The sequence below is a fragment of the Hypanus sabinus genome, chromosome 26 (genome assembly GCF_030144855.1).
Source record: "Hypanus sabinus isolate sHypSab1 chromosome 26, sHypSab1.hap1, whole genome shotgun sequence".
Taxonomy (NCBI): domain Eukaryota; kingdom Metazoa; phylum Chordata; class Chondrichthyes; order Myliobatiformes; family Dasyatidae; genus Hypanus; species Hypanus sabinus.
Window position 1 is genome coordinate 16,789,690 of NC_082731.1, and position 19,129 is coordinate 16,808,818.

General features: G+C 48.8%; 1 protein-coding gene across 1 annotated transcript in view; it reads left to right on the top strand.

Annotated features, from left to right (window-relative positions):
* Positions 1-19,129, top strand: part of LOC132381590 (zinc finger protein 585A-like) — an 83,101-nt gene that overhangs the window by 15,873 nt on the left and 48,099 nt on the right. Inside the window, exons 2-4 of the mRNA XM_059951083.1 lie at positions 13,826-13,897; positions 15,184-15,400; positions 18,020-18,952. Of these exons, the coding sequence (XP_059807066.1) occupies positions 13,826-13,897; positions 15,184-15,400; positions 18,020-18,952 (1,222 nt within the window). The remainder of the gene's footprint in view (positions 1-13,825; positions 13,898-15,183; positions 15,401-18,019; positions 18,953-19,129) is intronic.

Here is a 19,129-nt window from a genome sequence, read left to right on the forward strand (position 1 = left end):
TCTTGACTGGCATGGAAAACTTCACGCACCTCAACACTGAACTGATTCCACAATTTTCAAGGACTCCACAGCTCATGTTCTCAGTGTTAGTTACTTATATTATTTTTGTGTTTGTCCAGTTTGTCTTCTATGTTCCCTCTAACTTGTAACAGCCAGTGCGTGCAAAAATCTTGCGCTGTGCAATTTCTTTCCCCCGGTGACAACAGCATGTGTGCACAGAATAATTTCTTCGATTTAAAAAAAATAAGCCAGTTCTAAATTCTACAGACAAATAAATCATCGCAAACCTCACGTTGTCAACACCAGCCGCGTCAGAAGCTGGAAAAGGAAACATGATTGCGTGTGATCGTGAAAACTACCCAACATGCCAGCGGGGTAGGTGCTGACAACCTTTTGTGCACAGTTTAAAATTCCTCTGCGCGCTCGTGGCAGAAGATGGTGAGTGTTCGCGTGCACACGCCTTAGAGGACCACTCTTTGCACACCGCCTGTCAGTCTGTGTGTGTGCTTTTTCATTGATTCTATTGTACTTCTCTGTTCTACCGTGAATGCCCGCATGAAAACGGATCTCAGGGTTTTATACGGTGACATACTGTATACGTACTTTGATAATAAATTTACTTTGAACTTCGAGCTCAGTTACATGTGGATTTTACACTTTCACGATGATTTATCAGTACTCCACTTCCTGTGCTATTTGATCTTTGTAGGAGTTGCCTCTAACTGCACGGGACTTTGCTTTCTCTAGCTGAACAGCGATTGCCCTCACTCTCTCTACAATCGGGTGCTGTAATTTATGGCCTTGTGTTTCTGTTTTAACTCTGCCTAATCTTCTGATATCCCCGGCCAGCGATGCCTCGCCAGCTGAATGACTCCCTGGTCTAATTACTGCGCTGCCTCGTCTAACGTGGGCTTTAAACGAATTGTTGGTTGCTGTCACGTGCTCCCAGTTACAGTAAGAAGCTTTTTGTTTGCACACCATCCAGCAGATCATACCATACGTAGGTGCATGGAGGGAGTACAAAAGGACAGGAACAGAACGCAGGGTATAGTGTTACAGAGAGAGTACAGATGAATTGACAGATAATTGCAGGGGCCACAATGAGGTAGCCTGAGGGACTGAGTTTATCTTTTAACATAGGAGACTTCTGTTCGTGAGTCTTATGAGAGAGCTGTCCTCGAGACTAGGATACACGTTCTCCAACTTCTGCGCGAGGGGAGGGGAGTGTCAGAGACAGAATGCTTTGCTGCTTGCTTTTGCGGGACAGCAGGAAGAGTGGACAGGGTCGGGGAAGGCCAGGCTGCCTTTCATCCGGGCTGCGGTCACAACTCTCGGCGGCCCTGGGCGGATCACTGGTGCATCTAGGTGCGTTGCTTTTGGCGCAGCGCCTGTAAAAACTGGTGGGAGTCATTGAGAGGAAGCTGGATTTTCACACCTCCACTATTAGCGCGTTTCCCCGTCAACCTGTTCCAGCTCGTGTGACACTTAGTTGACCACATTACAAACTTTACTGATTTTCTTATGATTCAGACCACAAGATGTAGGAGTAGAATTAGGCCATTTGGCCCATCGAGTCCGCTCCACCATTTCATCATGGCTGATCCATTTTCCCTCTCAGCCCCAGTCTCCTGCCTTCTCCCCCATCCCTTCAAGCCCTGACCAATCAAGAAGCTATCAGCCTCTGCCTTAAATATACATAAAGACTTGCCTACCCCCTGCCCCCACAGCTGCCTGTGGCAACAAATTCCACAGATTTACCACTCTATGGCTAAAGAAATTCCTCTTCATTTCCATTCTAAAAGGACACCCCTGTGTCCTCTTGTCTTGGACCCCCCCCCCCCAAACAACATGGGAAACATCCTCTCCACATCGACTCTATCGGGGCCTTTCAAAATTCATAGAAACATAGAAAATAGGTGCAGGAGTAGGCCATTCGGCCCTTCGAGCCTGCACCGCCATTCAGTATGATCATGGCTGATCATCCAACTCAGAACCCTGTACCTGCTTTCTCTCTGTACCCCCGATCCCTTTAGCCACAAGGGCCATATCTAACTTCCTCTTAAATATAGCCAATGAACTGGCCTCAACTGTTTCCTGTGGCAGAGAATTCCACAGATTCACCACTCTCTGTGTGAAGAAGTTTTTCCCCATCTCGGTCCTAAAAGGCTTCCCCTTTATCCTTAAACTGTGACCCCTCGTTCTGGACTTCCCCAACGTCGGAAACATTCTTCCTGCATCTAGCCTGTCCAATCCCTTTAGAATTTTATATGTTTCAATAAGATCCCCCCTCAATCTTCTAAATTCCAGAGAGTATAAGCCTAGTCGATCCAGTCTTCCTTCATATGAAAGTCCTACCATCCCAGGAATCAATCTGGTGAACCTTCTCTGTACTCCCTCTATGGCAAGAATGTCTTTCCTCAGATTAGGGGACCAAAACTGCACACAATATTCTAGGTGCTGTCTCACCAAGGCCTTGTACAACTACGGTAGAACCTCCCTGCTCCTGTACTCAAATCCTTTTGCTATGAATGCCAACGTACCATTTGCCTTTTTCACCGCCTGCTGTACCTGCATGCCCACCTTCAATGACTGGTGTACAATGACACCCAGGTCTCGTTGCATCTCCCCTTTTCCTAATCGGCCATCATTCAGATAATAATCTGTTTTCCTGTTCTTGCAACCAAAGTGGATAACCTCACATTTATCCACATTAAATTGCATCTGCCATGAATTTGCCCACTCACCTAACCTATCCAAGTCACCCTGCATCCTGTCAGCATCCTCCTCACAGCGAACATCGCCGCCCAGCTTTGTGTCATCCGCAAACTTGGAGATGCTGCATTTAATTCCCTCGTCTAAATCATTAATATATATTGTAAACAACTGGGGTCCCAGCACTGAGCCTTGCGGTACCCCACTAGTCACTGCCTGCCATTCTGAAAAGGTCCCATTTACTCCCTCTCTTTGCTTCCTGTCTGCCAACCAATTCTCTATCCACATCAATATCATACCACCAATATCATGTGCTTTAAGTTTGCACTCTAATCTCCTGTGTGGGACCTTGTCAAAAGCCTTTTGAAAATCTAAATATACCACATCCACTGGCTCTCCCCTATCCATTCTACTAGTTACATCTTCAAAAAATTCTATAAGATTCGTCAGACATGATTTTCCTTTCACAAATCCATGCTGACTTTGTCCAATGATTTCACCTCTTTCCAAATGTGCTGTTATCACATCTTTGATAACCAACTCTAGCATTTTCCCCACCACTGATGTCAGACTAACCGGTCTATAATTGCCTGGTTTCTCACTCCCTCCTTTTTTAAAAAGTGGGGTTACATTAGCCACCCTCCAATCCTCAGGAACTAATCCAGAATCTAAGGAGTTTTGAAAAATTATCACTAATGCATCCACTATTTCTTGGGCTACTTCCTTAAGCACTCTGGGATGCAGACCATCTGGCCCTGGGGATTTATCTGCCTTTAATCCCTTCAATTTACCTAACACCACTTCCCTACTAGCATGTATTTCCCTCATTTGCTCCATCTCACTAGACCCTCGGTCTCTTACTATTTCTGGAAGATTATTTATGTCCTCCTTAGTGAAGACAGAACCAAAGTAGTTATTCAATTGGTCTGCCATGTCTTTGTTCCCTATGATGAATTCACCTGTTTCTGACTGTAAAGGACCTACATTTGTCTTGACCAATCTTTTTCTTTTCACGTATCTATAAAAGCTTTTACAGTCAGTTTTTATGTTCCCTGCCAGCTTTCTCTCATAATCTTTTTTCCCTTTCCTAATTAAGCCCTTTGTCCTCCTCTGCTGGTCTCTAAATTTCTCCCAGTCCTCAGGTGTGCCACTTTTTTTTTGCTAATTTATGTTTCTTCTTTGGACTTGATACTATCCCTAATTTCCCTTGTCAGCCACGGGTGCTCTACCTTCCCTGGTTTATTCTTTTGCCAAACTGGGATGAACAATTGTTGTAGTTCATCCATGCGGTCTTCAAATGCTTGCCATTGCATATCCATCGTCAACCCTTTAAGTATCATTTGCCAGTCTATCTTAGCTAATTCACGTCTCATACCTTCAAAGTTACCCTTCTTTAAGTTCAGAACCTTTGTTTCTGAATTAACTATGTCACTCTCCATCTTAATGAAGAATTCCACCATATTATGGTCACTCTTACCCAAGGTGCCTCGCACGACAAGATTGCTAACTAACCCTTCCTCATTGCTCAATACCCAATCTAGAATGGCCTGCTCTCTAGTTGGTTCCTCAACATGTTGGTTCAGAAAACCAACCCGCATACATTCCAAGAAATCCTCTTCCTCAGCACCCTTACCAATTTGGTTCACCCAATCTATATGTAGATTGAAGTCACCCATTATAACTACTGTTCCTTTATTGCACACATTTCTAATTTCCTGTTTAATGCCATCCCCAACCTCACTACTACTGTTAGGTGGCCTGTACACAATTCCCACCAGCGTTTTCTGCCCCTTAGTGTTATGCAGCTCTACCCATATCGATTCCACATCTTCCAGGCTAACGTCCTTCCTTTCTATTGCGTTAATCTCCTCTCTAACTGGCAACGCTACCCCACCTCCTTTTCTTTCCTGTCTATCCCTCCTGAATATTGAATATCCCTGGATGTTGAGCTCCCATCCTTGGTCAGCCTGGAGCCATGTCTCTGTGATCCCAACTATATCATATTCATTAATAACTATCTGCACATTCAATTCATCCACCTTGTTACGAATGCTCCTTGCATTGACACACAAAGCCTTCAGGCTTGTTTTTACAACACTCTTCGCCCTTATACAATTATGTTGAAAAGTGGCCCTTTTTGCTTTTTGCCCTGGATTTGCCTGCCTGCCACTTTTACTTTTCACATTACTTTTTGCTTCTACCCTCATTTTACACCCCTCTGTCTCACTGCACTTGTCCCCATCCCCCTGCCACATTAGTTTAAAGCCTCCTGAACAGCAGTAGCAAACGCTCCCCCTAGAACATTGGTTCCAGTCCAGCCCAGGTGCAGACTATCCTGTTTATACCGGTCCCACCTCCCCCAGAACTGGTTCCAATGCCCCAGAAATTTGAATCCCTCCCCCTTGCACCATTTTTCAAGCCACGTATTCATCTGAAAATATCCTCCTATTTCTACCCTGACTAGCACGTGGCACTGGTAGTAATGCAGAGATTATTACCTTTGTGGTCCTTCTTTTTAGTTTATCTCCTAACTCCCTAAATTCACCTTGTAGGACCTCATCCCGTTTTTTACCTATATCATTGGTACCTATGTGCACCACGACCACTGGCTGTTCACCTTCCCATTCCAGAATGTCCTGCAGCCACTCAGAGACATCCTTGACCCTTGCACCAGGGAGGCAACATACCATCCTGGAGTCTCGTTTGCGGCTGCAGAAACGCCTATCTATTCCCCTTACAATCGAATCCCCTATCACTATAGCTCTCCCACTCCTTTTCCTTCCCTCCTGTGCCACAGAGCCACCCATGGTGCAATGAAATCGGCTGCTGCTGCCTTCCCCTGATGAGACATCTCCCCCAACAGTATCCAAAACAGTATATCTGTTTAGGAGGGAGATGACCTCAGGGGACTCCTGCACTACCTGCCTACTGCTACGCTGTCTAGTGGCCACCCCTTCCCTTTCTGCCTGTGTAGCCTTTACCTGCGGTGTGGCCAACTCACTGAACGTGCTATTCACTACTTCCTCAGCATCGTGGATGCTCCAGTATGAATCCAATCGCAGCTCCAGACGCTCAATGCGGTCTGCCAGAAGCTGCAGTTGGACACACTTCCTGCACACATAGTCGTCAGGGACACTGGAAGTATCCCTGATTTCCCACATGCTGCAGGATGAACAAACCACGGGGCCGATCTCAGCTGCCATGACCTACCCAATACTTGCCTCAACTTTTCAAACTTTCTCCTTTGAAAGGAACTTACCTCACTTGGAGTGAAGCTCGTCTGCCGCCTCTTCTCTTCGAAGCCTCTCGAGTCAAAGCCTCAAATCTCCACTCCTTCACTGGCCCACTCACTCACTGGTCGCTTTCAAAAGGTTTCAACGAGTTCACCCTCATTCTTCTGAATTTTAGTGAGTACAGGCCCAGAGCCATCAAATGCTCTTTATATGACAAGTCATTCAATCCTGGAATAATTTTCATGAACTTCCATTGAACCCTCTCCAGTTTCCGCACATTCTTTCTAAGATAAGGAACCCAAACCTGCTCACAACACTCCAAGTGAGGCCTCACCGGAGCTGTATAAAGTCTCAACATGACATCCTTGCTTTTATATTCCAGTCTTCTTGAAGTGAATGCTAACATTGCATTTGCCTTCCTCACCACAGACTCAACCTGCAAACTAACCTTTAGGGAATCCTGCACAAGGACTCCCAAGTCCCTTTGCGTCTCAGTTTTTTGTGTTTTTGTATTCATTGTGTACAGTTCTGGTCACCGAATTACAGGAAAGATGTCAGCAAAACAGAGAGAGTACAGAGAAGATTTACTAGAGTGTTACCTGGATTTCAGCACCTAAGTTACAGGGAAAGATTGAACAAGTTAGGTCTCTATTCTTTGGAGCGTAGAAGGTTGAGGGGGGAACTTGATAGAGGTATTTAAAATTATGAGGGGGATAGATAGAGTTGGTGTGGATCGGCTTTTTCCATTGAGAGTAGGGGAGATTCAAACAAGAGGACGTGAGTTGAGAGTTGGGGGCAAAAGTTTAAGGGTAACACGAGGGGGAATTTCTTTACTCAGAGCGTGGTAGCTGTGTGGAACGAACTTCCAGTAGAAGTGGTAGAGGCAGGTTCGGTATTGTCATTTAAAGCAAAATTGGATAGGTATATGGACAGGAAAGGAATGGAGGGTTATGGGCTGAGTGCGGGTCGGTGGGACTAGGTGAGAGTAAGCGTTTGGCACGGACTAGAAGGGCCGAGATGGCCTGTTTCCATGCTGTAATTGTTATATGGTTCTCTTCATTTAGAAAATAGTCAGCCTTTTCATTTCTTCTACCACAGTGCATGACCAAATACTTCCTGACTCTGAATTCCACCTGCCGTTTCTTTGTCCATCTCCTTATCTCTCTCCATCCTTCTTCAGCCTCTTAACTTCCTCAAAACTACCTGCCCCTCCACCTATCTTTGTATCGTCTGCAAAGCCATCGATCCATCATCCAAATCATTGACATGTAACGTACTCCTGTGGAAAACTGCTAGTCACCAGCAGCCAGGGAGAAAAGTTCCCTTTGTTCCCACTGCTTTATCCATGCTGGAATCTTTCTTATAATACCATGGGCTGGTAGCTTGTTAAGCAGCCTCACTACAGTCACCGATTCTCCTTTGTCTACCCTGCTTGTTATTTCTTCAAGAATTCCAACACATTTGTCAGGCAAGATTCTCCTTTGCAGAAACCATGCTGACTGTGGCTTATTTTATCATGTGACTCCAAGTACCCTGCAGCCATATCCTTAACAATCGACTATGACGTCTTCCCAACCACTGAGGTCACACTTCTTCTTCCACTCTCCATTCTTGAAGAGTGGAGTGACATTTCCAATTTTCCAGTCTTCCAGAACCATTCCAGAATCTAGTGATTCTAGAAAGATCATTAACGATGTCTCCACAATCTCTTCAGCTACCTCTTTCAGAACCCCGGGGTGTAGACCATCTGGTCCAGGTGACTTATCTACCTTCAGACCTTTCAGTTTCCCAAGAAACTTCTCCTTAGTAATGGTAACTTCACGCAGTTCATGACCCCTGAAACCTGGAACTTCCACCATACTGTGAGTGTCTTCCAGAGTGAAGAATGATGCAAAGTACTCACTCAGTTAGTCCACCATTTCCTTGTTCCCATTGCTACATCTCCAGCATCGTTTTCTGGTGGTCCACTCTCCCCTCTCTGTTACCCTTTGTACATCTGAAGAACTCCTCTCTCATCTTATCGGCTAGCTTGCTAATAATGCCTTTACCTTATCAATGTATTTTTTAGTTGCCTTCTGCTGGTTTTTAAAAGCTTCCCAATCCTCTGACTCCCCACTAATTTTTTCTCTATTACATGCCCTCTATTTGGCTTTTATGCTGGTTTTGACTTCTCGTTAGCCACGGCTGTGTCCTCTTGCCTTTAGAATAATTTTTCCTCTTTAGAATATATATATATATCCCGTGCCTTCTAAGTTGCTTCCAGGAATTCCAGCCATTCCTGCTCTGCCATCATCCCTGCCAGTGTTCTTTTCCAATCAATTCTGGCCAACTCCTCTCTCATGCCTCTGTAATTTCCTTTACTCCACTGTAATACTGATAAATCTGACTTTAGCTTCTCCTTCTCAAATTTCAGTGTGAATTCGATATTATGATCACTCGCCAAGGTTCTTAAGCCGTTTCATAGGCATTCTAGAAACCTGATTTTCCCAATCTGCCTGCATATTGAAATCCCCCGTAACTAATGTAACATTACCCTTTTGACATGCATTTTCTATCTCCCTAAGCTCCCAGCTATAATCTTTCAGCTATGATTCAGTGATGCCTACAACATCGTACATTGCAGTCTGTAACTGTACTACAGTTTCATCTGCTTTGTTCTGTATACTGCATTCAAATATAAAACCTTCAGTCCTGTATTCACCCTGTTTGATTTTGTCCCCTTTTACATTGCAACTCATCCTGGTGGCTGCAATTTTGCCCAGTCATCAGCCTATCATTCTGAGCAGTCTCACTATACATAGCCTCTGTTTGCAAACCATTCTCAGCACTATCACTTCAGTTCCCATCCCCCTGCCAAATTATTTAAACCCTCCTGAGCAACTCTCACAAGCCTTCCCTGCAAGGATATTGGCTCCCTCGGGTTCAGGTGTAACCCGTCCCTTTTGTACAGGTCATACCTTCCCCAGTAGAGATCCCGTTGATCCATCAATCTGAACCCCTCCCCCCTGCACCAGTTCCTCAGCCACGCATTCACCTGCCAAACCGTCCCACTCTTACCCTCACCAGCGCGTGGCACAGGCAGCGATCCAGAGGTTACTTCCCGTGAGTTCCTGCTTTCTACCCAGTTCCCCAAATTCTCTCTTCAGGACCTGCTCAGCTTTGTCATTGTACCAACATGTACCAAGACTTCTGGCTGCTCACCCTCTCCCTTGAGAATGCCGTGGACCCAATCGGAGACGTCCCTGCTGCTGGCAGTTTACCATCCAGGTGACTGTGGCGCCCACGGGATCTCATCTCGGTTCCTCTGACTATGGAATCTCCTATCGGCAGTGCAGTCATCTTCACCCCTCTGCTCGTCTGAGCCATAGCACCAGACTCGGTGCCACTGTGACCCCAATCCCCCCCCCCCTCCAGTAGGTCGTCCCCCTCAATAGTGTCTAAAGGGGAAGGACCACAGGTGTATGGGTTGTGCATTTCCCCTTCTCCCGACAGTCACCCAGTTATCTGCCTCCCTGCAGCTCCGGCCTATCACCTCCTCATTCCCCCGTACGAGTCGAAGGTCAACGAGCTGTTCCTCAACACGTTCTCTCGGCGCAGATGTGGTCATCCGGGAGGCTGGAGGTCCACACGGAGTACAGAACACTGGCCCCGGAGCCATCCTCGCGGCAATACTTTGCTCTGGCCAATGAGGAATGAACAGAAAGAGAGAAGCTAACCGGGTACTTTCCCTCACCCAAGCCCGATGAGCCGAAGCCACTCTGAACACTGGCCCACTTGACGGAATGGCCGCTCCACTTACACCTGGGCTGTTTCTATTGGCTCTTTCTAATGAGTCCCTCTTCCTGATTGGTCGCTCGCCCAACTCAGAGAAACTGCCGCAAAACTCTGCCTTTTAAATCTTGACCGCAGTCCTGATCGAAAGGCAGCACTGACATTAGTTGTCCAACCAGATTTCTCCTTCAACTGGTCCACAGTCTAAAGTTCCAGAAAAGGGCAAGGCCAATCTTAATGATATTAGACACGTATTTTCAGCAAAGGGATGTCAGGCAAAGGGGCGGCATTTAAAAGGGAGGCGGACGGTGTTCTTCTGAGAGTGAAAAGCAAGGTTGGCAGGAGTAGGGATCTCTGGATGATGAGAGATCTTGTGTGGTCTGGTAGGGTAGTGCTTAGTGTAATGTTACTACAGCGCCAGTGTCCTGGGTTCAATTCTGCGTTGTCTGTTATTCTCCCCACAACCACATTAGGTTTCCTTCAGGTGCTCCTGTTTCTCCCACGTTCCAAAGTCGTGTGGTTCAGTAGGTTAATTGTTGACGGAATTTCAGATGGTGGTGAGGAGGACGAGATATGTGTTAGTGGAGTGGTGTCGCAGACACAACTTTATTCAAGGTCAGTAAGACCGATTGTGGACCTCAGAACAGATAAGATGAGGGAACACGCACCAGTCCTCATCGAGGCATTGGATGTGGAAAGGGTGAGCAGTTTCAAGTTGCTGTGGGTCGGCGTCTCCGAGGATCTATCCTGGGCCCAGCATGTTGATGCGATTACAAAGGAGGCAGATATAGTTCGTTAGGAGTTTGACGGGAATTGGTGTGTGACAGATGTACCATGGAGAGTATTCCAACGGACTGCATCGCTACCTGCTCTGGAGGGACTCCTGCACAGGCTCAGGAAAAGCCAGTGATCTTAAACCCGGTTCTGATTCTGGTCACGTGGATGTGACGTGGGCTCGTTGGGCCACGAGGTCCTGTTACCGTGTTGTAAAAAGGGAAAAGGGGGAGCCGTGTGCCAGGTGTAGGCAGCTGGGATCTGACGTTCTCTATCCTTTTTGCCCATTATTATTTTTTTTGTATTTGCGCAGTTTGTTCCCTTTTGCACACTGCTTGAATGCTCGTTTGCAAGGTCTTTCATTGATTGTTATGGATTTATTGAGTGTGCCTGCAAGAAAATGAATCTCAGCGTTTTACGTAAGTGGTGATATACGTGTAGTTGATAATAATTTTGCTTTGAACTTTATAGTATTGTTTATGCTAGTGGTCGCCAACCCGTCGATGGCGATCAACTGCTCAATCTTTGAGACTTTCCCAGTAGATCCCGAAAACAAAAAAATGAAAAATACACAAATACTGTTGTGAGATTGTTTCCGGGTTGCGGGGTTTTAGTTCCGTTCTTTCAGCCCAGTGCGCATGCGTGTAGCTCCCCCACCATGCACTACACAGTGTACTTCAGTGGTCCCCAACCACCAGACAGAAGCTAAGTGCTGAGAGTCATGTAAACTAAATTGCGGAATAGACTGGACATAAGGAACCTGCTTCGAGTATCGTTGTATTCCCGTCGTGTTTAACACACACACCCCCCCCCCACCCCGTCTGCAAGAACACTGTCAATATTAAACCGGTCTGCGGTGCAAAAAAGGGTGGTGACCTCTGGTGTACACACATTATTTCTACTTCCGGGTTGTGGGGTTTTACTTCCGGTCTTCTGGCCAGTGCACATACATGTGACTAATCGATCTGGGGTCGATCTTGCCTTTCACTAAGGCCGAGGTAGGGGATCTTGGGCTTAAAAAGGTTGGTGACCACTAATTCATGCATTGCTCTGTACTACTGCTGTAAAAGAACAAATTTCATGACATATGCTGGTGATATTCGACCTGATTCTGATTGTGATGTACCACGCCATAATGCAGCCTTTCAACAGAAATCTCCAGCAAGAGAAAACCTGCAGATGCTGGAAATCCAATCAAAACAAACAAACACGCATGCACTCACTTCACTCACTCTCTTGGAGAAACTCACCAGGCCTGGCAGCACCTATGGGGGGAAAATAATACAGTAGACATTTTCGGCCGAAACCGTTCGGCCGGACTGGAGAGAAAAGGCTGAGGAGAAGATTTGAGGGATGGGGAGAGAGAAGCACCGGGTGATAGGTGAAACCTGAAGGGGAAGGGATGAAGCAAAGAGCTGGGAAGTTGATTGGTGAAAGAGACAGAGGGCCATGGAAGAAAGAGGAAGTCAATGGGTGGCAAGGAGGTAACATGAGAGAGGGAAAAGGGGATGGGAAATGGTGGGGTGGGTGGGTGGAGGCAATACCGGAAGTTCGAGAAATCAATGTTCACGTCATCAGGGTGGAGGCTACCGAAACAGAACAAAGTGTTGTTCCTCCAACCCAAGTATGGCCTCATCACGACAGTGGATGGACATACGAGAAAGGGAAGTGGAATTAAAATGGGTGCCCACGGGGAGATCCCGCTTGATCTGGTGGACGGAGAGTAGATCTCGGCGAAGTGCTCTCCCATTCTACATCGGGTCTCACCGATGTACAAGGAGGCCACACGGGGAGCACCGAACACAGTAAATGACCCCAATAGACTCGCAGGTGAAGTGTCGCCTCACCTGGAAGGTGTTTGGGGACCTGAATGGGAGTGAGGGAGGAGGTGGAGGGGCAGGAGTGGCTCTTGCTCTGCTTGCGAGGGTAAGTGCCAGGAGGGCAATCAGTGGGGAGAGACTAATGGACAAGGGAGTCTCATAGGGAGCGCCCCCTGTGGAAATCAAAGTGAGAAGAAAGGTGGGACCCGTTTGGAGGTGGTGGAAGTTTCAGTGGGTTACGTCCTGGATGCGGAGGCCGGTGGGGTGGTAGCTGAGGACAAGGGGAACCCTATCCCTAACAGCATGGTCATCTTTAGAAGTGTCCGGCTGAACCCCCTACAGAACGTGAAGTTGCTGATGTGTCTTCCGTGTGTTTGCATCTGTGTGCTGGGTCCAGGGGGCAAGTCGTCCGATATGTCAGCACCCACAAATTTAAAGTTACTGACACTCTCTCTACTGCCGATCCTTCAGTGAAGAACATAGAAAGGTGCAGTGAAGGCCCTTAATCGCACAATGTTGTGCCGATCTTTAATCCCACCCCAAGTAATCAATCTAACCCTTCCCCCTACAAAAACCTCCATCACATCCTTTTGCCTCTCTTCAGAGTTTCTTGAATGTCCGATGTATTTGTCTCCACCACCACCCCCGGCAGGGCATTACACGCAGTCACCACTTTCTACATTTAAAAGAAACTTATCTCCGACATCCCCCCACACACTTCCCTCCAATCCCCCTGGGATTAGACTTTTCTACCCTGCGAGAAAGTTTCTGGCTGTCCACACAATCTAAGCCACTTACCGTCTTGTACACCTCTATCAAGACAGCTCCTCTCCAGAGAGAAAACCCCAGCTCACTGGTGCATGTTAAGTCAACCATCAGCTCTTTAGTTTCACCAATGTTTAGCAGCAGCACTCAACCAGGTATCCCATCCCACTCCCGCACACTTGGGAAGTTGAGAGCTGATTGGTGCAAACACGAGAAGGTCCGCAGACGCTGGAAATCCAAGCTACACACACAAAGTGCTGGAGGAACTCAGCAGGCCAGGCAGCATCTATAGAAAAGAGTAAACAGTCGATGTTTCGGGCCAAGACCCTCCTTCAGGACTCTGGAGGCCATGTGGCACAAGATGGCGGCGAACGGGAGCCATGTGGCACAAGATGGCGGCAAATGGGGGCCATGTGGCACAAGATGGCGGCAAACGGGGGCCATGTGGCACAAGATGGCGGCGAACGGGGGCCATGTGGCACAAGATGGCGGCGAACGGGGGCCATGTGGCACAAGATGGCGGCGAACGGGGGCCATGTGGCACAAGATGGCGGCAAACGGGGGCCATGTGGCACAAGATCTGATGAAGAGTTTCGGCCCAAAATATCAACCGTTTACCCTACCCTTTTCCATAGATGCTGAGTTCCTCCAGCATTTTGTGTGTGTTGTACGAACTGATCAGCGATGCTAGTGTGGCTCTTTGCATGGAAAATCACACTTGACAAACCTTATTGTTTTATTTTTTTGAAGCTGTGACCAAGAACATCAATGAGGACGGGACAGTAGACATTGTCTACGTGGACTTCAGCAAGGCACCTCATGGTAAGTTGCCCGCGACAGATTAGATCACCCGGGTGAGCTAGCCAGTCAGGTACAAAATTGGCCCGATGGTCATTATCTCTGAAGTTTTCAGCCTGGTCTGAGGTCCTCAGCTGTCTCCCATGGTGGGATTGGATCACTAATTAATCCGGGCCTCTGGGTCACGTGTCCAATGACATCGCCACATTCCGAGGCTGATTCCCCACTACCGTAATGCAGGTTGTTGTTGGCTCGGCCCCTGGCCTCAGCTTTGGCCAGACCGACTCAGCTGTGCTGTACCCCTTTACAAACCAGAATCAGCACAGGGGTCTGGTAATTGTGGGGGGGGGGGTCCTCGTGACTGGGGCTGAACCCGTCATTCATTGCTGCATCAGGGCGGACAGGGAGCGGAGAGTGTGAGGAAGGGGGGACGAGGGGAGGGGGTTCATCCCTGAACTGCCCCGTGGAATCCTGGGCAGTTCCTGGGATGAAAAACTTTTCCAGTCCCAGACAAGTTCACTGATATCCTGTGACTGGACTGATGTGTGTCCTGTGTCCCGCCTCTGGAGTGCTGGAGACCAAGGACGATGCGTTCTCAGCAGGTTACGGCAGTCCCTTTGATGTGCAGATCAGCTAACGGGCGGAGGGAGGGAACAGGCGGTGTCAGGGTCAATGATTTCCCTAACCTGATTGGCTAGCGTCTGCCCTGTAATTGGATTGGAGAGTGAAAATCAGTCACAGTTGTGTAACCTTCTAATGACACCCTCGCAAACCCCCACAACTTCATTCAGTATCATGCAGCGTCCATCATCAAAAACAGCCCCCCATCCAGCCCTTTCTCTCTTCCAGTCCAGCCTGTCTCGGGCAAAGCCCTCCCCACCATCGAGCAGACTTACCAGAAGGCCGCGTCAGTCGTCAGGACCCCTACTGTCCGGGGCCGTGCCCTCTTGTGTACCATCGGGAAGGAGGTACGGGAGCCTTCGGTCCCACACCGCCGGGTTCAGGAACGGTTATTACCCCTCCACCATCAGGCTCCTGAACCGGTGTGGATACGTTCGTTCACCTCAGTGCTGAACTGGCTGCACAGTCTCCGGACTCACATTCCCAGTATTGGGTTTTATATTTGTCTGGTTTGTCTTCTTTTGCTCATTGGTTGGTTGTCAGTCTTTGTTTATGACATAAATTCTATTGAATTTCTTTATTTTCCTGTAAATGCCTGTAAGACAATAGATCTCGGCATTAGTACATGATGATATATATATGTGTTTTTGTGAGTTGACTTTTGGATTTCATTGGGTGAACTGTTCCAGAGGTCTACAGCCAAGGAATGGAAGAAAACGAGAGTCCCGAGGAGGGAAACGCACGGGGACACAGGTTTGGGATGCTCCCCCAGACTCAGCCGGAGCGAGAATCGGAAGAAACGGGGGGAGAGGTGGAGGCTGAAGGAAAGGATGACTGGAGCGTCGGACAGGACGCGCTGGCCAACGAACAGCTTTCAGTGGCGCAAGCCAGCTCGCGGAAGCACAGGTAATTAAACACGCCGGGCTGGACCCGTCACGGCTCGGAGTGAAACGCGGGTCACCCTCACGTCATTTCGGAGTGGAGTGTGAACGGGGCCTAACCCCAGAGAACTCAACGGGGCAAACAGAGGGAAACTGCTGGTGAGAAGCAGGGAGGCTGCGGGGTTTAAAAGGCTCGGCGGTCGAAGATATCGCACGGGTGCCCTTTAGCGGACCTGTGGCATGAGAACGTCGGGATGAACCCGGCCCCTTGCCTGCGAGGTTGTCTGAAATCAAAAGCCGAGGTGTGAGAGGTTTTGGGGAGAGCTTTCCCGGGGGTGGGCATTGGGAAAAGCCAGGCTTGGAGGAGAAGGGGGGAACGTGGGCAGAAAATGAAAAAAGTTCGGGCGGCAAAGTGGCGAGGTGGTTAGCTTGACGTCACCGGCTGTAAGATCGGGGTTCGGCTCTCGCCGCTGTCTGTAGTTTATACTTTCTCCGCACGGCTGACTTGTGTTCCTTCCAAATGCTCCGGTCTCCTCTCCGTCCCAAAGGCTTACGGCTAGGGTCAGTGAGTTGTGGACACGCTCCATTGGCACTGGAAGCGTGGTGACGCTTGCGGGCTGCCCCCACCACAATCCTCGCTTATTCGATTTGACGCAAAATGACAAATCCCACTGTATCTTTCCAGTACAAATAGAGCTAACCTTGAAAACTCCTCTGAAGGAAGCGACCAGGGGTTGGCCTTATCACTGACCTGATTCTCAGAGTATTAACGGGCTGGTGGCTGTGGAAATAGATCAGGGAGTTTGTATGCAGAGAGAGGTTGAGCAGCAATCAGAGGTAGTGGGGTTAGTGGGGAGAGGGGTGCTATACACTAGGTGGCCACGTTATTAGATAAAGGGGTGGATCTCAGTGTGGTCTGCTGTTGCAGCCCATCCACTTCAAGGTTCAACATGTTGTACATTCTCAGACGCTTTCCTGCACACCGCTGTTGTAACGTGTGATTATCTGAGTTACTGTCAGCTTGATCCAGTCTGGCCCTTCTCCGACCTCTCTCATGTTCTTGCCCACAGAACTGCCTTAGTGCTTCTCCTTGTTTCTTCAGATTCAGTTTATTGTCATTTAGAAACCACAAATACAATGCAGTTAAAATATGAGACAATGTTCTCCGGAACTATATCACGAAAAAAGCACAAAACAGACCACACAAGAAAAACCACATAACGTTCGGCAATCCCCAGTCCAGAGTCCGGAGAGGCTGCTGCATATCGATATCGCGCTACCGTCTTAGCACGTTCCCTGGAAAAGAGCTCCAAACCCACCAGACAAAACAAGACTACCCAGACACACCAAGTCAAGAGACCAACTCTACCACCCAACAAACCAAAACCCTACACAAAACCACAGTTATACTTAACATTTAGTTGCAACAGTGCAGACAATGCCATAATTGATAAAAGACTGACAAAAATCACATGATTATAACATTTAGTTGCAACAGTGTAGACAATACCATAATTGATAAAAGACTAACTGACAAAAACCACATAATATAACATATAGTTCCAACAGTGCAAAGCAATTTGATACAAGCAGACCGTGGCACGGTAAAAGAAAATCTCAAAGTCCCCGACAGCCCACCGTCTCACGCAGACGGTAGAAGGAAGAAAAACTCTTCCTGCCGTGAACCTCCGGTGCCACAGCTTGCCGATACAGAGCTCTGGGAGCCCCGACCACAGCCAACTCCGAGTCCGTCCGAAAACCTCGAGCCTCCGACACCGAGCACTTCGGCCCCGGCGCCGGCCATTCTCTGTAATTTCTGGAAGATCCCAGGAGTTCAGCAGTTCCTGAGACACTCGTCAACAATCATTACACGGACAAAGCCACTCAGATCACATTTCCACTCCGTCCTGATGTTTGGCCCGAACCTCTTGCCCATGTCCGCCTGCTCTGCGGCACTGAGTTGCTGCCAGATGATTGGCTGATTAAATACTTGCATTAATGGACAGGAATACCTAATAAGGTGGCCACTGAGTGTATGTAGTCGAATCACAAACAAGAGAAAGTCGGCAGACGCTGAAAATCAAAGTAACACACACACACACACACACAAAGTGCTGGAGCAACTCAGCGGGCCAGGCAGCATTTCCGGAAAAGAGTAAACAGTATAGGCCGAGACCCTTCAGCAGGACTGAAAAAAGGATTAGAAGTCAGAGTAAGAGGTGGGGGGGGGGAGCAGAGGAAGAGGTACAAGGTGGTAGGTGATGGGTAAAACCGGGAGAGGGGGGAGGGTTTGAAGAGCTGGGAAGTCGATTGGTGAAAGAGATAAAGGGCTGGAGAAGGGGGAATATGATTGGAGAGGACAGAACGTAGTGATGTTGTGATGCAGATTGGAATCACCGAGGATGAAGCTGCTGGTTTTACCAGCTTTGTCTCTAGCTGTACTCTATTTCTTCTCCCGTGGAGGTGGGAGTCCACCAAGGTCCAGACCCCCCTTCCCTGGAGGACACCAGTCAACCCACCGTTTGTAGTTGGCCTGCCAGGTTCAGCGTCAATTTATTCCGATGCTGCGCACGCGATTTTTCCAACTTTTATAACCTGCCTTTCCTCCCCTCTCTGCTCCCCGGTTTTGGATTAATTTCCGCAGGGTCTCGGCAACGAAAGGAGGTTCACGTCAGGTTCGGCCAGGATCCCCGGGGTGCGAAGGTCGCCGCTCCTCGGGCGTGGAAACAAAAGGCTCCCCTCCCAACACGGAGGAGCAGTTCACCGGTTCGGAGTGCGGGCGAGGCTTCGGCCAAGCCCCGGGGCTGTCGAGGCACCTGTTCAACCATACTGGAGATAAGCGGTGGGAATGCGGGGAGTGTGGGAAGGGGTTCCTCTGGCCGTCCCATCTGGAAATCCACCTCCGCAGCCACACTGGGGAAAGGCCGTTCACCTGCCCCGTGTGCGGGAAGGGATTCACGCAGACCTCCAATCTACAGGAGCACAGGAGGGTTCACACCAAGGAGAGGCCGTTCATCTGCTCCTACTGTGGGAAAGGATTCTCACACTCGTCCATCCTGATGACCCACCAGCGGGTCCACACCGGCGAGAGGCCGTTCACCTGCTCCGAGTGCGGGAAGGGCTTCACCGATTCGTCCAACCTGCTGACGCACCAGCGGGTCCACTCCGGGGAGAGGCCGTTTGTTTGCACCCTGTGCGGGAAGCGCTTCACTCGGTCCGACAACCTGATGACGCACCAGCGGGTCCACACCGGGGAGCGGCCGTTCACCTGCCCCGAGTGCGGGAAGGAGTTCTGCCGCTCGTTCAGCCTCGTGAGGCACCAGCGGGTCCACACCGGGGAGAGGCCGTACATCTGCTCCGAGTGCGGCAAGGGGTTCTCGCAGTCTTCCACCCTGATGAAGCACGAGCGGATTCACTCCGGCGAGAGGCCCTTTGCCTGCTCTCTGTGCGGGAAGCGATTCACTTGGTTGGACAAGCTAGTGGCGCACCAGCGAGTTCACGCCAGACAAAGACAGTCCCTTCAGGTTTGGGAAGGGATCCGCACAGTCATCAAGGAAGAAGACACTACAGCCGATTCATACTGAAGAGAAGCCGTTCACCTTCTCCGAGTGTGGAGTGGGATTCACTCAGACAGCATATCAGTAGGCTCACAAGCATATTCTGTTTTGTGTGAGCCTTGGACCTGGTGTTGAATCTCTTAATCTAGATATCTAACAGAAGATTTAATTGGACCTTTTATGGTTTTAATTGAAGA